At 27.4% G+C, this 18,102-nt stretch overlaps 1 protein-coding gene across 4 annotated transcripts in view; it reads right to left on the bottom strand.

The window, feature by feature from the left end:
- Positions 1–18,102, bottom strand: part of LOC111674877 (DNA N6-methyl adenine demethylase) — a 168,851-nt gene that overhangs the window by 143,268 nt on the left and 7,481 nt on the right. For 3 of the 4 annotated variants that reach the window (XM_046951021.1, XM_046951024.1, XM_046951023.1), the window contains exon 3: positions 15,643–15,660. The exons of the other annotated variant lie outside the window; for it this stretch is intronic. In XM_046951021.1, the coding sequence (XP_046806977.1) occupies positions 15,643–15,660 (18 nt within the window). The remainder of the gene's footprint in view (positions 1–15,642; positions 15,661–18,102) is intronic. 4 annotated transcript variants of the gene reach the window in all.

The following is an 18,102-nucleotide window of genomic DNA, read 5'->3' as shown; positions in this document are numbered from 1 at the left end:
TATGTGTGTGATTTTATTTGTGGGTATGTATATAAACCCTGCAGTTTTAAAGGTGAAAAGGTTTATATGTAAACTAATTTCGAAGTTATTGTAAATTTGTTTATTGACAAATTAAATGTTAATTCAGTGCAACACCTTACAATCAGCTTTCTGGCCAACCAGCGTTTGTTTCTTATCATGTCCGTGGTATTGCAGGGACTGTTCATTAGTTTTTTTTGCATTCATTTGTTTCACAAAGGGAAACACGATTAGGCTTCAGGCAGGAAATGAATTTTTATATTTGTTTCTTTCCAAGCCGACACACAAACAAAGAGTGTTGCAGATTTTTCCTTTACTACTTTTAATATTGCATTTGTTACATACATATTAAATTATTGTCAATTAAAATTTGTTTTATTCATTTTTTTATTCAAACTGCATCCTTTATTTAAGCCTTTAATATTTATTATTTTTTCACATTTACCAAATGTCCTTGCTTATGAGAGTGTGAGTAATTTTGTATAATATAATATTTATTTGCAATTAAGGCGAAATTAATCTCATTCAATTATATTTTAAAGGATTAGTTCGGTCGGAAAGTCCTGAACTACTTCTTAATTATTACTATTTAGGAATACCCCTAGCCAACTACCTATTTTAACTTATGCTTGTTTTACATAGATTACGAAGCGACAGCAAAAAGCCTAAGTTTGTTTTTCAAGTGTCAACTCTCCGACGATTGTCTTTCCCCTCGATTACAAAGAAGTCATACGTGACAAAAGACGAAATAGAGTCAACCAGGTGGTTAGACGTAAATTAAAATCATTGGCTTTTCCGGATAAATTAACTCTTTGTCGAACTGTTGGTAATCGATACATAATAATAGCAAAATAATTCAGAGTCGAAAGTCATTTTACTGTCCCCAAGTAATGTAAAAAGAGTGTACACTTTAAACTTTTTTGAGTTGATTTTAATCTCTGACAGTATAATTCACAACATTAAATTCAAGTTTATTTCTAATGCCACAATCTTGCAAAATGTCCTGTAGTAAAGTGAAAGTGTAACAAGATATAGTAAATCTACTACAAATTTGCCTGCTTTACATACATATATTTTGGCAAATTCTCATTATGCTTTTGAAATTAAATGTTATTGTTGTACTTGTTCAGTATGTTTAAATGTTTTAAACAGAATGTTTAATTATAAAGAATATTTAATTAATGAAATTTTCTTGCATGTAGTTTATGGTAGTGGGTACATATTTTAATTATTAAAACGGAAAACAACAAAATATGGAAAAAAATAAAAGAAAACATCAGTACTAATGAAGTTCATTTCAATTTTCCATTTCATTTTTATTATATACTTTTTTTTAGCTGTGCAGCGTTTCAAGCTGAAATACATATTTCTAGAAAAATATCTGCAGTCAATGTAGGAAATAAACAAATTATATAAAAAATAGAAAAAGAGAACGAACCAACTGCAACTAAAAAGAAAAACTACAGGGAAAAATGAAATTACAAAAAAAAAAACTGTTAAAAAAGGCGAAATGAAATGAATTCAGAGCAATGCCAACAGCAAATTGTAATAAAAAGTACTACAACTACAGCAGCAATAACAGAATTTTAACAAAAACATTTAACGGAAATAGCAAATGCTTTGCTATCCTTTTTGCTGAGCAAAATTTCATCTTCTTCGTCAGTTTCGGTTGACGTTGTTGGTGTTTTCGCTTTTTTGGGGGTTGTGTTCCAAATGCAATGCCATCATAATAAGTTAATGCTTCTTCGTACATAAAGTTCTGATGGTTTTTTAGCAGCATTGTTTTTTATTTTATTATTATTTATTTTTTTCTATTTGCTATTTTTTTAACTTTTTATATTTTCTACGTTTTTTTTAATTTTTTTTTTGTGTAGCAGAGTAGAGTTTTTACCAAAGCAGCAGAAGTGGCTTTTGTACGTGCGTTGACCTACCAACACAGCAAATGGTTTGCGTAGCATACAAGTTAGTACAAATACAAGTATTTGGTTTGCTGCATGTCCTTTGGCAATGGCAACAACTGCAGCACATTAAACAGCAGCGGTGAAATGAAAACAAAACAAAAAAATGTTGCAAAAAACATGATAGAAAACAGTAAAATATAAAATAACAACTGCTTTGAGAATATCAGCCAGAAGACGCGAGTGTAAGGAAACTTTAAAGCAAAAAAAAATATATGAAATGCAAATAAAATGAAAACAAGAAAAAACTGAAATAAAATTAATGTAAATATGCAAAAGGACCTCCAAAAAGAAATGGCAAACAACATGCATTTAATATATAAAGAAAACATACAATCATTTATATATGTATATGTTAGTAAGTAGAAGAACATACGATACCATCATCATCGTCATGCTTGTTATAGTCATCAGCCAGCTAGCTTACCACTGCCACCAATACCGCAGCGAACAGTGAAAAAAAACTTCAAAAGAAGTAGAGTAAAATAGCAAAAGCCAAATACAACGTTCACATATATATTTTCTATATAAAAAATGGAAAACACATGCACATTCACTTCACTTTTCTAACATACACTTTTACATTTAAGGATACTCCTCTGCACGTACAAGCGGCAACAACAATTACAGAACATCTTCTTAGCAACAATGCTAAAGTCGTTGTTGGTTTCTTTCTTTTTATTTTGCTGTTGCTACTACTGCTATTATATTCTTCTTCTTCTTTTCTTAGCACAAAATAACAAAAGTTTCTAAAGAACTGAAGCGGAAATTCTACTACTTGTACTAGTAGTTGTATTGCTGGCAATAATTTAAATGAATTTAATCGTTATATACGTTAAACTAAAATTCTAAAAAAATTGTGTTAAAATTATTATTATCCTCTCAGATATTTTCGTAATTATTGGCTTATGAATTGAGATTGCAAACAGGCGAGATTTTGTAAACTGAAAATAGGAAAACGAACGTCGAATTCAAAGAAATCTTCTCGTGAAATAGCAATTATTGTCTCATATTTTTGAAATTATTTGTTCATCGCAAAATCTATATTATATGTTCAAAACATTCCTCAAACACTTTAAGCAAACTACGGTTTAAACAATTTTCATATAGATGTAAAGCTCAGTGCGCCTTTCACACTGCATTTCATTTTGGGTCATTTTAGAACAGTATTACCTATGATTTTTAAAAGTTAAGGTTTCACGAAGAACTCGTTTCCTTGAAACTCTGCCTTAAAACACACACATTTGTATTACTCCTGCCACATGCAAACATACAGACACATTTCAACGTGTACGAATTGACTGTGACTCCATTGTACTGTTACATTATTTCCTTCTTAAAGTTTATATGGAGTAAACTTTGTTTTACGTTTATTTTCTTTTATTTTTTGCATTCCACATTCTTATTGTTGTTGTTTCTTATGTGTCTTCTTCATCTGCTGCTTCTTTTATCATAACGAATATAAACCCAGCAGTTTTTCAAGAAATCAATATATTCGTTTCGGATAAAATTTGTTCACAATTTTTACACCGAAAAGTTAAGCATGAATAACTTTCTTAAAAATTGTAAATATTTTCATAATATTTACGAAAATTTCGTGGACAATATGAAATATTATTTAAGTTTAAGTGAAAATAAACATAATAATAATTATATTATCATTAAACTAAAACTACATTGGAATGATAATTTTTTAACTAAAAGTTAAAAAATTATTTTTAAATGAACAACAAATGTTTTCATAAATATTTCGTAAACTTCGTACAATTTCGTATATATTACGAAACAGTTTTGTTGTCCGAAGCAACTAAGCATTTGTATATACGTATATTAGGAATGGGTTATTTTCAGTGTACTTGGTTTTTAACAGAAGTTCTGCTCACTACCAGTACATGGTAAGTTATTTTATGTTAGCCTAAGTGTTTGGGGAAGTCATCGCAAACTGCAGGAATGCTTTTAAAAATATCAGTGGTGTATAGAATTAGCTTCAATGCTTTTTTCCATTTTTTTAACATAAACTACTTAGAGTTGGTGATTCTATTTGGAGTTTTTTTGTACTTCCATATTATTACAGGATTTTTCTTTTAGAACTTTTTTTCTTCAGTATACAGTTGTTTTCTATTTTATTTCTTTTGTTGTTGTTGTTGTTTGTTCATTTTCAAAGTCTTTCATTTGTCGTTTAAGACATTCCATTCCAACAACCATCAACATCATAGTCATCGAGTAACTTTCCTTCTTTGTTCATTTCTAATTTTATTTTTCTATTTGCAACTTTTTTCTTTCTTCTATTTCATACTCTGTTTTTCAGCTCATTGCAAGTTTCAGACAAATAAAAAGGAGTTGGTAGTAAGTGTTATTGTATTAGTATGTGTAAAATATTATATATGTACATACTTGTCTTACAGAAATGTGTACATTAATATGTATGTATGCGTTTATATATGTAGGTATATGTGTGTGTATATATGTATGTGCATTTAACAGGATGTGAAATTATTTTTGCATTCAAAATTCCATTCCACTTTGTGAACACTTTACATGTACAAATGCTAGTTATGTACATACATATGTATGTACTAAGTATTTCATTTCTGCTCCTTATATTAATGTGACGAAAAAGTTTTTTATACAAGATCTTTTGTTGAAATAGTTAAAAAGGATAAACTACTTTAAGAGGGCGTTGGAGTTACCTCTAAGGAAAGGGAAAGGAAATTTACTTTTTTCCATGACATAAACTTTAATCAATTTTATTAAAGTTTTAATTTTCTGCCAAATTTTTAATTTCAAAATTATTACTTATACGTTAGTGACTGGTATCATGTTGCGTATAAGTAACTTTAAATATCAATGTAAACATTTAAAATTTACTGCACCATTCTATTTGTTTACCTTGCTTTTTCATTTATAAATTCTTAATTAAATAAAAACTAAATAATTTACTACAAGTATAATAAATATAAACTTGTTTTCATTTTTTTGCTGAACTAGTTGTAAAGATGACTCAAAACTTAAACTAAATACTGCTATATTTTTACAGGTACTTCAATTGAAAATTTCATTTTAAAGGTTACCAAAACGGTAGCAGTTGGTAAATAGTTGTACTTTATATACTTTATGTTAGTAAATGGAAAATAATATGTAAGAGAGAGTGGAAGTATCATATCAAAATTAATATCTTAAAACTTTTTCTATTTAGTTAGCAACAACTCAAAAAAAATACAATTTAATTGGAATAAAATGAAATTATCATACCATTTGCAAAACTCTTGTACTAATACATACGCATGTCTGAATATTGTAGTAATTTTACTATAATTGTAGTTGCATAAGTTAGTAAATAAGAGTACTAGTGGTGTTACTCCGCACTTTGCATTTCGTGTTAAAGTAACTTACTGGGTTACTCGCGGTGAAGGTATATTCCCCATTTTAATGCTATTGCAATACCGGTAGAATGTGGTGCTACTAATACTCCAGACTACCGGGGCTAAAAACTGATAATATAATGTATCCTCGGTCATTTCTCAAATGATTTGGCATGGAGTCGAACTATAAAATCACATAATTTGGAACAATGAGTAGCCCACAGGTCAGAGTTTCGCACTTTGTCCTTTTAGGGTGCACGTGGTGGCTATTTCGTTTAATTTCATTTTAAATTTTGTTAAAACTTTTTGATTTTAGATTAGTAAAATATATAGAACTAAATGTCTTTATGTCTTGCAAAGCGATTTTTGTATACCTCCATTGTGTAAAAGTTGACGTCTTTCTAATTTGTAGAAAATTTTTAAGAAATATTGAACTTCTAAAACTTAGATTTATTCTTAACATTAGCCGATTTGCTTAAAATTGTCACAGTGGAAACGATAAGACCCATACTTTTTGATAAAGAAAAACACCCTAATGTTATGTACGTCTTTATATACATATGTATAATTATATATCTGCGGTAAAAAGGCAAAAGTACATAACTTGTTTTTTTGTACTTTTCAGGAGAACGTTTTTTAGTTTTAAAATCCGGTACAAAACTATAATCAAATACATTTAAAAATTTCGATATTTTCAAAAATTATGATTCTATATTTATGAAAAGTTAAAACAATATATAGTTTAGTACGAAGATTTCAACAATTCGAAAACATATTTTTTACATATCTTAAGATATATACTTTTTCATTTTTGCCACAGAAATATATATGTACATAAATATAAGTATATATTTTATATAAATAGAAAAAAAGTCATATACTGGAAGAAAAACCCCTTCTTAGTCTTTTATAATTTCTTTCGTTTTAAAGTTGCACAAATCTTACTCTTACTCTATCTATGCAGAAATTTTCCTTTAGTTCTTTGAATAAAATGGGGGACACAACTTGTCATATAACCTTTTGTTGTTGTTGACGATGTTGTTGCTGTTATGTATATATGTAGTATTTTTGATTGCAATTCTTAAGGAATTTTATACAAATATTTGCTAAACATTCTATAAAAACACACATTCACACATAAATATGTACATTTTTTATCAAAGTTCTAGAATCTTTGTTACAATTAGTAGATCTAGCCTTTAGCTTGAAATGCAAGTAAAAGTAAGTATCATCAGCTATTTAATACTACACTATGCGAGCAGTTATAAATTTACACGGACAGAAAAATATTGTTCATAAATTCAACAATATTATGGTTACATGGAATTATAATTATAATAACGGCAGTCATTTGAAATATTAATTTAACATAACAGTTAATTATTATAATATTATTAAATTTCTTGTAATATTTTATCATATTTTTTCTTTAGGTGTACCTAAGTATGCATATAAAAGTACTATTTTGCAATAAACTTAGAAAAGTAAAAAAAATAGTATGAGTTTGAACTAAGCACTTGTAAAGCAGCTGTGTTTCTTTGACAAAATAAGTCAAGTGAAGCGGGAGAGTAACAAGAAAAAAATATTAAAAAAAACAACTAATTTTGGGGGAAAATAGTGCGTCACTGGCAAGAAAATACTACAAACTCTACAATTGAAATAATATAAAACTTATTTTCGAAAAAAACAAACATTGCTATTAAAAAGCAAACAAATAAAGTTTAAAACAAATCTTTACTTAACATTTTACCAGTTCTGAAATACTTAAAAGGAGTAAGTTTTTTTTTGTATCTCGAAAAAAAGTTTACAGAAAGAAGTTGCACAAATGTTAAAAGTTTTTCTTAGTTTTATTTATATTTTTTTTGTTAAGTTGCGTAAAAGACTTCTTTTACTCTTACTAGGAACAAAATGAATATGTTTGCTTTTTAAAATGTTCATTTTTATTCCTTGTTTTACTATGAGGCGTAATAAAGTTTGTATTTGTAACTGACTCGTTATTCTTTGATAGAAATATGCGTAGAAAAACTTAATATATACATAGTATATATGTATTTTGTATAAACAAGTATACGCATTATGTTTTTACAAAGTCATATGCATTTATAATCTCAAATCTCAAGTTTTTTTTTTTCAAAAAAAATATTGTTTTTACTATATGTAAGAACTCTTTTTATCTTTATTAAGATAAATTTATTTTCTTTTTTCTAACTTTAAACTGTATTTTCTTTTAAGTTTTTTATTAGATTTTGTTATAATTTTTATCCTATTTCCTATACGATAAGAATTTAAAAGATGAATTATAAAAAGGGTTACAATATTACAATTTCTAGAAACACAAACTTCCAAAAGGTTTTAAAACGTTTGTTAATAAAGTTAAATTTGAGTTTTGTACAGAAAATAATTAGATGTTGACAAATGACATACATATATACTAAGAATCTATGTATTATTAGCGAATAGGGACCGAAGATAATATCAAAGCACGAACTTTGATCGATTTACAAAAGTTCTCAAAAACTAAAATATCAGCATTATGTTGCACGTAAACATGCATTAAACATTTTCTATTTAATCATGGAACAACGGTGGCGTGACATAATGTCCATGGATGTTATGACAAATTTAATTGAGTTAAAAGTGTCACAATGTCTATGAGCAAAATGACATAAAGTCCATGAATTTAAAAAAAGCCTGTATTCGAAGCCGGTATTCGAAATATCCCAGAATTTAACACATATTCGCCCTGCCTAAGGTCGATTATCCAAGACAGTTATTTAATGGAATTCAAAATGCAACATACATTAAATTTGGAAACAATTCTTTAGGGATGAGAATCTCTCTTTCCTAAATTCTAAATTAATTTTTCAATACATCACAATTCATGGACATTTGGAACTTTTAAGAATTGTTATAACGTCCATCGGCTCTATTACACTTTTTGCTGCTTCATAACGTCCATGGGCACTATAACACTTTTTGATGAGTCATAACGTCTATGGGCACTATGACTCTTTTTGGTGTGTTATAACGTCCATGGACATTTTGACACGCCGCCTAGGCCAACTAATTTTTGGACCAAAAACCAAAATATACTTTCATATGTTGAATCCTAATCATATCATCAAGTTTCCGAAAAACTCTTCCCATCCATTTTTAGGTTGTTATTTTTGTGTCATATGAAAGTCCAAAGTGTCGACTTTAATATAATAATTTAGCATCTATTATATATTCTTTTTTCTTCAAAATATTTTTAACTAAAGTATAAAATAACAAAAACTGAATTTCTTATTAGTCACATCATCTCATGAATTTGTTCATAAAAACATCGTGTGTTAAATTGTTTGTCCTTATAAAGGCGATATTCATTTTCTAGGAATTCATAGTTTATTGTTAAAAGCTCTCAAGGAGTTTACAAGATATTATAATTTAGGCATAAATTGATGAATTTAAACTAAAGTAATTGTGGTAATAGCTCGAATTTACATTTTGAAGGCTATTTTATTAATACAAGTAATGTCTCTTTTCGACTTTTTGGAGGTTTTTAAGATCAAATTTTTATATGTATATTAAAAAAAACTTTAAAACTCTTTCTATCCAATTTATTTTTTAGACATTTTATCTAACATAGAATATACTTAGTACAACAAATATCTTCCAAAAAAAAAAAAATAAATAAGCTTTAACTATAACTATATATATAAAGTCGTTATGTGGTGACAGCCACTAAAAAAACATTAAATATATTTCAGAACAAATGCATGTTTATTGTATAAAGTTTTCAAACAAAAAATGACATCATCAGCACAATCTACACAAAAATAAAAAATGTATAAAGTAAAACAAACTGTTAAAAATTTCAATTTTTAAAACTATGAGATACATGAATACATATACGTCGAAAAAAGCAAACATAACACATAGATAAGAGGTATTTGAAATACAGTAGAAACTCTAAAAAAAACTACCAAGAAAGGGAGTCGCAAAAAACCCACTTTTAAGTTCTTAGTAAAATGACTCCGAAGATATAAGCAAAACAAAAATCTTTTCTAGTTAGATTTTACTGTTTTATGCAGCGTATTTTTACACTATAGATTGAAATTTTTTAGCAAACGCTAGTGTGTATTTTAGATTTTTTAGTTAAAAATCACAAAAAAAGTAATGTATTTTGGTGGTTATTGTTTTATGCGTGTGTGTATGTGTGTAAGTTAAAAGTTTCTGTGTGGGGGTTTGTTCGTGGCAAAAGTCCTGTTTTTGACTCATGTTCATGAAGGTTTTTTTTTTTGCTAAATTGAAACACTAAGAAAAAACAAACAGCATAAAATTCATCATATTGGTGTTGGTTTTTTAGATTGTTTTGGCTTCGTTTGTAACGCTGAGGTCCTATTTCAACGCTTCGTGCTTGCCTGCTTTCGTTGTGGTTTTCTTGTGCACTGTTCTACTCTACTCTGGTTCATATGTACGTTGCCAAAGAAGCACAGAAACAGAAAAACTGTGTTTTTATGTTAAAAAAAAACGAAGAAAATAAATAAAAAATTTTAAATACGTCACAAGTTTTGCTGCTTTCAATTCTCACTTGATGATGTACGTCGTATTTTTATTTAATTTTTTCCAACTTTTTTTGCGCATTTTTTTCGTTTTCATATTAAAACTTTAAAGTTGATGTTGAAATTGTTGTGTTAAAACTCCGGGAAAAAATAAAAATAAAAGAAAAACTACCCTTAACAAAATGTTGTTAAATGATGATGGTGTTGAAGAAGAAAAACACGATGATGACGAGCACAATGTTGATAATAATGATGATTTCATTTCGTTATGTGGTTGCTGTTGAAGTTACAATATATTTGTTGTTGTTTTGATAACTTTTTTTCTTCCAACTTTAAGGGATGATAATGCAATGACTTTTTATTTAACAAACGAAAAAAAAAATTGAAAATATAAAAATAATAATAAATTTATTTTTTGCTGTAAAAAATAATTCACGTAAATATATGGTTAAACCTTTAAATTACATTTTTTTAACTTAAATTGAATTTTCCGATTTACAACGACCATAATTTCTGCTTTTTTGTCACTTTCAATTTCTTATTCAAAAAAATATTTCTGTTGCTTTTCAGATTAAAATATGAATTTATGGGTAATACATAAATACAAATAATGCTATTTGCATTCAACCGAATACATATACAAAATTGCAAGTATGTAATTGAAAATTTTCAGCTGACATTTAAAACGGCTGTTGCACTGATAATAATGCATGCTTAACATTTATAATATTTACGAAAATTTCGTGTGTAATCAAAACTTTTTCTAATTTTGTGAAAGTAGGAAAACTTTTTAATATAATTTTTTTTTAATTTATATAAATTTCGTACAATTTCATATATTACAAATCAATTTTGTGATGCGAAACTACGAAACATTCATTCAATGTATGACATTTTTCATATATGGATTTATATAATAGACATGGTTTATTTACTGTGTGGATATTTATACACAATGTTCATTAAATAGATGTTTTCTAATCCCAAAATTTTCATAAATACAAAAAGTTTGGTCACAATACGAAAATTTTTAAAAACATTGAAAAAAAATTCCTTAAAAGGACAAACTGAATCAACATTTTTATTCTATTCGGCAGGTCTCTGTTTTTTAATATTTGGTTGCTGTTTAAACAATAAATAAGACAACTTGAGATGAAAAAATAATAATAATCAAAAGACATGAAATTGAATTTTTTCTAAGCAATAACTTACAAAAAATGATGACTAAACAAGTGTTTGTAAGAACTTGTACATATGTATACAAAAGTATGTATGTATTTTTGATATATATGTTTGTATTTATGTATGTAATGTAAAATCGATTTAGAAAATTAAATTGTTGTCTTCTTTTTGTATTATTTTTGCTTTTTTAACAAATTATGATGTAATAAATTGGAAAAAAGTATATAATAAATAAAATATATTGAATATTTATACATACATAAGTATGTAAGTAAAAATACAACAATATTTATTTAAAACTAATTTTCAATAAATACAAGTTTTAAATCTTTTCCATCCTTTGAGTAAGAAAACTTCAAAAGCATTCATTTGCAATTCCTTTGACTTGTTTATAATAGTTTGATAGAACTACAATTTCTACAACAACAATAATAGCAAATATATTGAATACAAATTTGCAATAGTATTTCTTTGTAATTGTGTGCAGGTGTATTTGTGTGAATATGTAGGTTCAAAAGTTCCATTTAAATTTGTTTTCCTGTTCGTTGATTTTACCAAACAAATATTTATACAACATTCGTTATTGAGTGGCTGACTGAATGACTGGTTGAATGTGTAACTGACTGTTGTTTCATGGTTTGTTAAACACCACAATTTGGTCATAACTAGGGAACAAATAACAAAGTTGCACTTGCACTTTGTTTTGTATGTGTGTCTTTATGGGAATATAATTTTGAAAAAGGGTTAACTACAGTTTTCAACCCGTTCTCTGCATTTATAACAGCAACTTTTGGTTTTCACTTTTACCACACATACAGAAATGTGCTTAAATGCCCAGCAGTTTTAATGGAGGTAAACTTTTTCATTTTTAAACAGTATTCAAAATGCTTAAATACTTGGAAATAGCGATATTTTAAAGTTATCGCTTTAGTGTCTAGAAGAGAATAGAAACGTCACTTAGTGCAGATCAAGTAATATTTCTTTCTGTGGTGCACTTTTAAAACTCTAGATATTTTACCCACCACGGGTAATCATTTATGGGAGGATAATTGAAGAATCAGCAGAGTTTTATCTAGGCATGCTACACATTCAACTTTATAGTCAAATAAACAGAGGAAAAAATATTTACACGCCTGGTAGCAAATTGGCACCAAAGAGTTTATAATTTTTTAATAACATTCGTTGCCAAAGTATATGCATACGTATGAAAACACTCGTAAAGGAAATCTAAATTTTATGCACATTCGTTGTCTAAATGTTAAGAAACGTTGTAAGATCGCCATTGACAATGGATTGTTCATTTTACATAGTTTTACATATTGTTGTCGTACGTATGTACATATGTACTTTGACAACGGATGTTATTAAACAATTATAAACACTTTTGATTTAATTTGGTACCAGGCGTTAATATTTTTTCCTTTTCTTTTTTCTTTTCCTTCTGTGTATCAAGTTCTTTAAACCTGAAATATTGAAAAAAATTTTACCTTTGCCGAGCTGCAGGGTATGTTTGGTTCCTTTAAATTTGAATGTGTTTCTATGTATTGAGAAAGATAGAAAGAGAGCGAATGGATTTGCTAATTGTTTTCCTTTTAGTTTTCTTTCATTGTTCAATTTATCTTCGTTGCTAAGCATTGTATGAGAAAATAACGACCTTGTTCAAAGTAGAACTTGTACTTGCAAAATACACTTTAAGAAATGTCTCTTCAAATTAAAATATTGTTAAACAACCATGAGTGTTACTTAGAGCTTTCTTCTGCTGCCAGCTGGTGAATTCTTAAGCATTAAAAAAAAACTTGATGTCCTGAAAATTTCCTTAAACTCTTCTTGCAGTGTACTGAAATAATGAGCCCTTAAGGTAAGATAAACTAACCCTTTCTTTGCTTTTTTCTACATTTTTTAACATTCTAAAAAAAACTATGCTACAGCAGTAGTACTTGCATATTACAAAAAAAGTTTATACCAAAAATATGCATTTTAAGCAAATAGTATGTCCCCTCTGCCATACAGCATAATAAAACAAACATTATCAAGGATATTAAAAATAATGAACATTTGTTGGAATTTTACGTTATTATTAGTTTTTTTTTAATTTTTTGCTTAAATTAAAATATACATTAGAAGATAATATCAAGTATATATTTATACTTTACCAAATGAAAGAAAATTGTAACAAAAGAAATGAGAATATATATTAGGTCACCTATAAAGTTGATAAAATGTCTTACTTTAATAACATGGCTGTCGCTACTTTACTATAAGACTGACATAACCCAAAATTCAGGTTTGTTTTAAATGCACAAAATATACCACAACTTTCATATATTTCATCATCACTTTAATGTTTCCAAGTAATCTAGAGAGAATAACTTTTCTTTTGCAACTCTATCTTAGAATTACTATAATCATTAAACTGACTAGAAATAGTTTATTATCGATTAGCTTTACAACAAACAGTGCTTAAGTAACTATACTGAAAATTATGTATGCTTTTTTCGTAATATTTAAGAAAGCAATGAAGCGTTAGTACATATTAGGAATGGAATTATTTTTAGTGTAGCATAACATCATTTAGATGTTAGAAAATGTATTATTGCAGTCACTTTCCATTAGATTTTCTATCGATGTGTTATTAGAACTTATAGAACCCGCAGATTATTGAATAAAAAATATTACACGCTGTACAACAACAAAACTACTGACCATCATTTATCAGCATTAAAACTGCAAACCATGTATGTCAAAGTGAGTATTTTATCAATTTAACACTTTCAATCAAAATCATATATATTTTTTTATTACTTTTTAGAATTTTGCTTTGTTTTTTTTTTTACTAAAAAGGATGTCACAAATTATCATCATTTAACAACGCATAACAATCAGTTGTTGTAGTTCTTTGGTTTTTATTATTATTTTCATTATTTGGTTTTTTTATTGTTACAGCAAGCTTTTTTTATATTTTAAAATTTTGATGAATGGATGGTTAAATGAATAAAAAAAATACGAACAAAATTAATGTGTGTTTGTATGTAATATGCTAGTTACAAAGTCATTTAGTTTGTCAGTTTATGTGCATGTTCATAAGTATTTGTTTTGTGAGTAAAAATAACTGACATTTATGAACCACTGCTTGTCTAAATGAATTCTGTAATCATCCATAATATCATCAGAATCATTCATAAAATCCAACTTATACCCATTTAGTCAAACAACTAACCAGCCATCATCATCCACTCGTACATGCAGCTAGCCAGCGTACCATCAACCATCATCGGAAGCTGTGTAACACCAAACAACAGCAACAACAACCAAACACTAGTTCTATGTCTGATTTTATTCACACACAATCCACGTAGACAATGGATCCAAATCCAAGAAGTGCTTTTTTCAATTTCATAAATAAATATTGTAGTTTATTATTTAATTTAGTATAATGCATTATTTAAAGAAAAAAATGTTTTTTTAGAATGCAGCACATGTATTGTATTAGGGAGGTATTTTTCTCCGCAATCTAGCAGACTATTTTTTTAATTTCATAAAATTATTCTCATGCATAATTTTAAACTATCCGGGAAGTGTTTGTTTCGGTGATTATAAATTCTTTATTTATCTGATTAATATTATTTGATTCGACTCAAATTACATTTTTAGTTAATTCAGAATAATTTTGAAGGAATAGATCATTTCGATCAACTTCAACAATTTGATGGGAGAACTATTTTATTGTCTGCATGAGTTCCTGGATAAAAGGCATTTGCAGGGTTGGCAAGTGAACTGTACTACCCTAATCTATATGTAAGTCTGTTAATATAACGAAGTGCATATTTAGATTTAATATAATCGCTATAAATTAATAAATAAAATCGAAATTTTTAAATAAAATTGGTTACTTATAAGATCATTTTATAGTTATTTGTTTCGTTTCTTCAGGCAGAATATCCTTTTCTTTATTCCTAACTTGTTAAGTATGTGTGAAAAGTAAGTATGTGTATTCTTATTAATACCTGCAACAAAGTTTATTGAACTTAAGATGTATTAAAGAACAACAATTTTTTCTGTTTGTTTTCATTCTTTTCATATATAAAATTTCAAGTTTTCTTGTGAATCCATAGAGTAGTACTCGTAACAAAATAAACCAAAAATAAAAACTCTTCACACACACACACACACACACACACTCACAACAGGAGAAACAAAAAAAGGAAGAAAAAACAAAACACATTGAAAACCACCTGCCTTAAACAATATTTTGGTATATATTCTTTAGTTTTTTTTTTAGTATGTTCAGCTCTACCATGAAATATCATGTTTTAATTGGTTTGCTTGTTATTCCTGGTTTTAATACTTGAATTTTTTTATATTTTGTTTTTCACTTTTAATCATAACAAAAAAATAAATAAATACACTCTCACATAGTCATCATATACATACATATGTAGGTATGTAAGTTTGTATGTACTAATATAGGACACTCTATAAACATTACAGGATTAAAAAATAAACAACAAATTTAAAAACAAGTACTTAGTATGTGGAAAAAAAGAAAAAAATAAAAAATTAATGAAATTTAATACATACTTGTTTGGCTTTAGGTTCCTGCAAATAAAATTAAAAGAAAAATAAAAAATTAATATAATTTAGTTTAAAATATATAGAAAAAAATCAATTGAAACAAATTTTAATAATAAATAATTATAATTATAGAAATAATTAAATTAAGTAATTATACGATATTTAAATTAAAATTAAACAATATTAATATACATAAATGTATTGAACAAAATTGGAAATCATATTATTATAATTAAAGCTTGTAATAAACATCACCAAAAGGGAGAGGGAAAGAATTTGAAATTTGAACACATCAAAATATTGCTCCAAGTGTATGTGACAGCTATACATTATAATGAAGACACCGATCTTTACTTTCATCATTATCATTTTTTTTAATTCAACTTTCAAAAGAAATCTGAAACCTTAAAGTTTCAAGGAAGCAATAAACCTACGTTCTATGTGCACGCTACCCAGCAGTTCGACGGGACAGTCCCGAACTGACCACTTAACCCACCACTTGTGGTGCCCCTAGCCACCTGGGTACCCAGGTAACCGACCATTTTAACATGGGCTTGTCCTACGAGGAAGTCAATCTTCACTATGCACCCTACAAAGAGACAGTAAAAAGACTATTGCCTCCACTCTCGCTTACAAAGGAGACACTAAAATGACGACTGTCTTTCGGAAGAACAAAAAACAACTTTTAGGAGTATAATCTCTAGGTTACTTGAGGACAGTAAAAATACGACTGTCTCCGCTCCCGCTTACAAAGAGGACACTAAAGTGAGGACTGTCTTCATTCTCGATTATAAAGGGTACATTCGTGACGAATGACCCAAAACATACGAATTACGATCATCCATGTGGTTAACTATTAGTGGAAATTACAGTCTTTTTCGTATGCATTGACTCTTTGTCGAACTGCTGGGTACTTAAAGACGAATTATATTCTAACACACCCAAAAAAAAAAAATTGAAAAATTATTTCTAATATGCGTTTAGGATTTGACAACATCATGTATTATTTGATATGGTTCAGTGAAATCATTTGTCTAATGACACCCTAAGTCTAGCTTTCGTAGGGATCTATTACAAAAATTCATGATTTAAAGTTTAAAATTTGTAAATTTAATTTAAAGAGTTAGAATAATATTTAAGTAAAAACTATTTTTTTTATTAAATATAAAAAAAAATGTAGAACAAATTTGTCACATTCTCTATGTAAAATGTCAGCATATTACTACTGATCCCTTTAAAAATATGTATTAAATAAATACATATGTGAAAAAATAGGTAATAATATTTTTACAATATAATTTAACTTTGAAAAATAAATAACATTTTAAACGGAAAACAAATAAATACGAATATAAATACATTAAAACAATTTGTGTAATTACTTAATTTTTGCATTTTTTTAAATACATAATGAAACGTGTTCAACATAAATTTGTAATGATTAAATATGACAAACAATTGTAATATATTTATGTAAATATTTATTTACAAACACACGCATTTTGTATTATTCTTTTTTATTTGGATTTTTAATTTATTTTGCAGTTTTATAAGCCACCAAAAGCGGATGGTGTTTTATTTACATGTTTCAGTGTAATTAAAAATTAATTGACACAGGTGAGAAATACACTAGATTTTTATGGAAGAAAACAAAAAAATATATAATAAACTCAAACCTATATTTTACATATATACCAATACATAAGTACATAATAATGAAAATTTTTTTGCAACAAAACAAATATGCGTTTTTTTGCATTTCAAATAAATGTTATAAAAATCATATAAAATACATTGATATTTATCTGGGAGTGTACGTGTAAGTTAAAAAAATAAATTTTTTTCATATGAATTCAAATGCAGATGCAATTTCAGATGCGAAATACGTGATAACAAAATAATAAATCCTTTTAAAATAACAACAACAATCACACAATTCAAATATTTTCTAAAACAACCATAACTGCAATGTGCAACAACCAGTCCATATTATCACTGCCTACAAACCAAACGAAGCGAGAATTTTATATCCCAACAAACAAACTTATACACAAACTCACACACACTCACTTTTAGCAGCATCCGTGGCAGATGCAAAAAATATATTATAAAAACTACAATAAATTCAGAAAATATATGTATGTATGTATGTGACTACATGCCGTGTATTGTAAAAATCCATAATATTAGTTGTTCTTGCTAATGCAACTGCAACATTAAAACCTGATGCTTAATGTGAAAACAGCAGTAGCAACAACAACAACAACGTTTAAAGGATGTTTAAAAATCCTTCAATTGTATCGTACAATTACATGATTTCAGACTGTGTTGCCTACTGTTCAAATAAAAAGAAACATATATTGACATTATTACATTATTAAATCCTTTTTTTAACCTATTATTTATACCTAGGTTTAATTTTAAAAAATCCTCAGGAATTCTCGGAAAAGTAATAATGAATCATCA

This window comes from Lucilia cuprina, chromosome 5 (assembly GCF_022045245.1).
Source record: "Lucilia cuprina isolate Lc7/37 chromosome 5, ASM2204524v1, whole genome shotgun sequence".
Lineage (NCBI taxonomy): Eukaryota > Metazoa > Arthropoda > Insecta > Diptera > Calliphoridae > Lucilia > Lucilia cuprina.
Note: the sequence above shows the minus strand (reverse complement) of the source record. Positions and strands in the feature narration are given on the sequence as shown.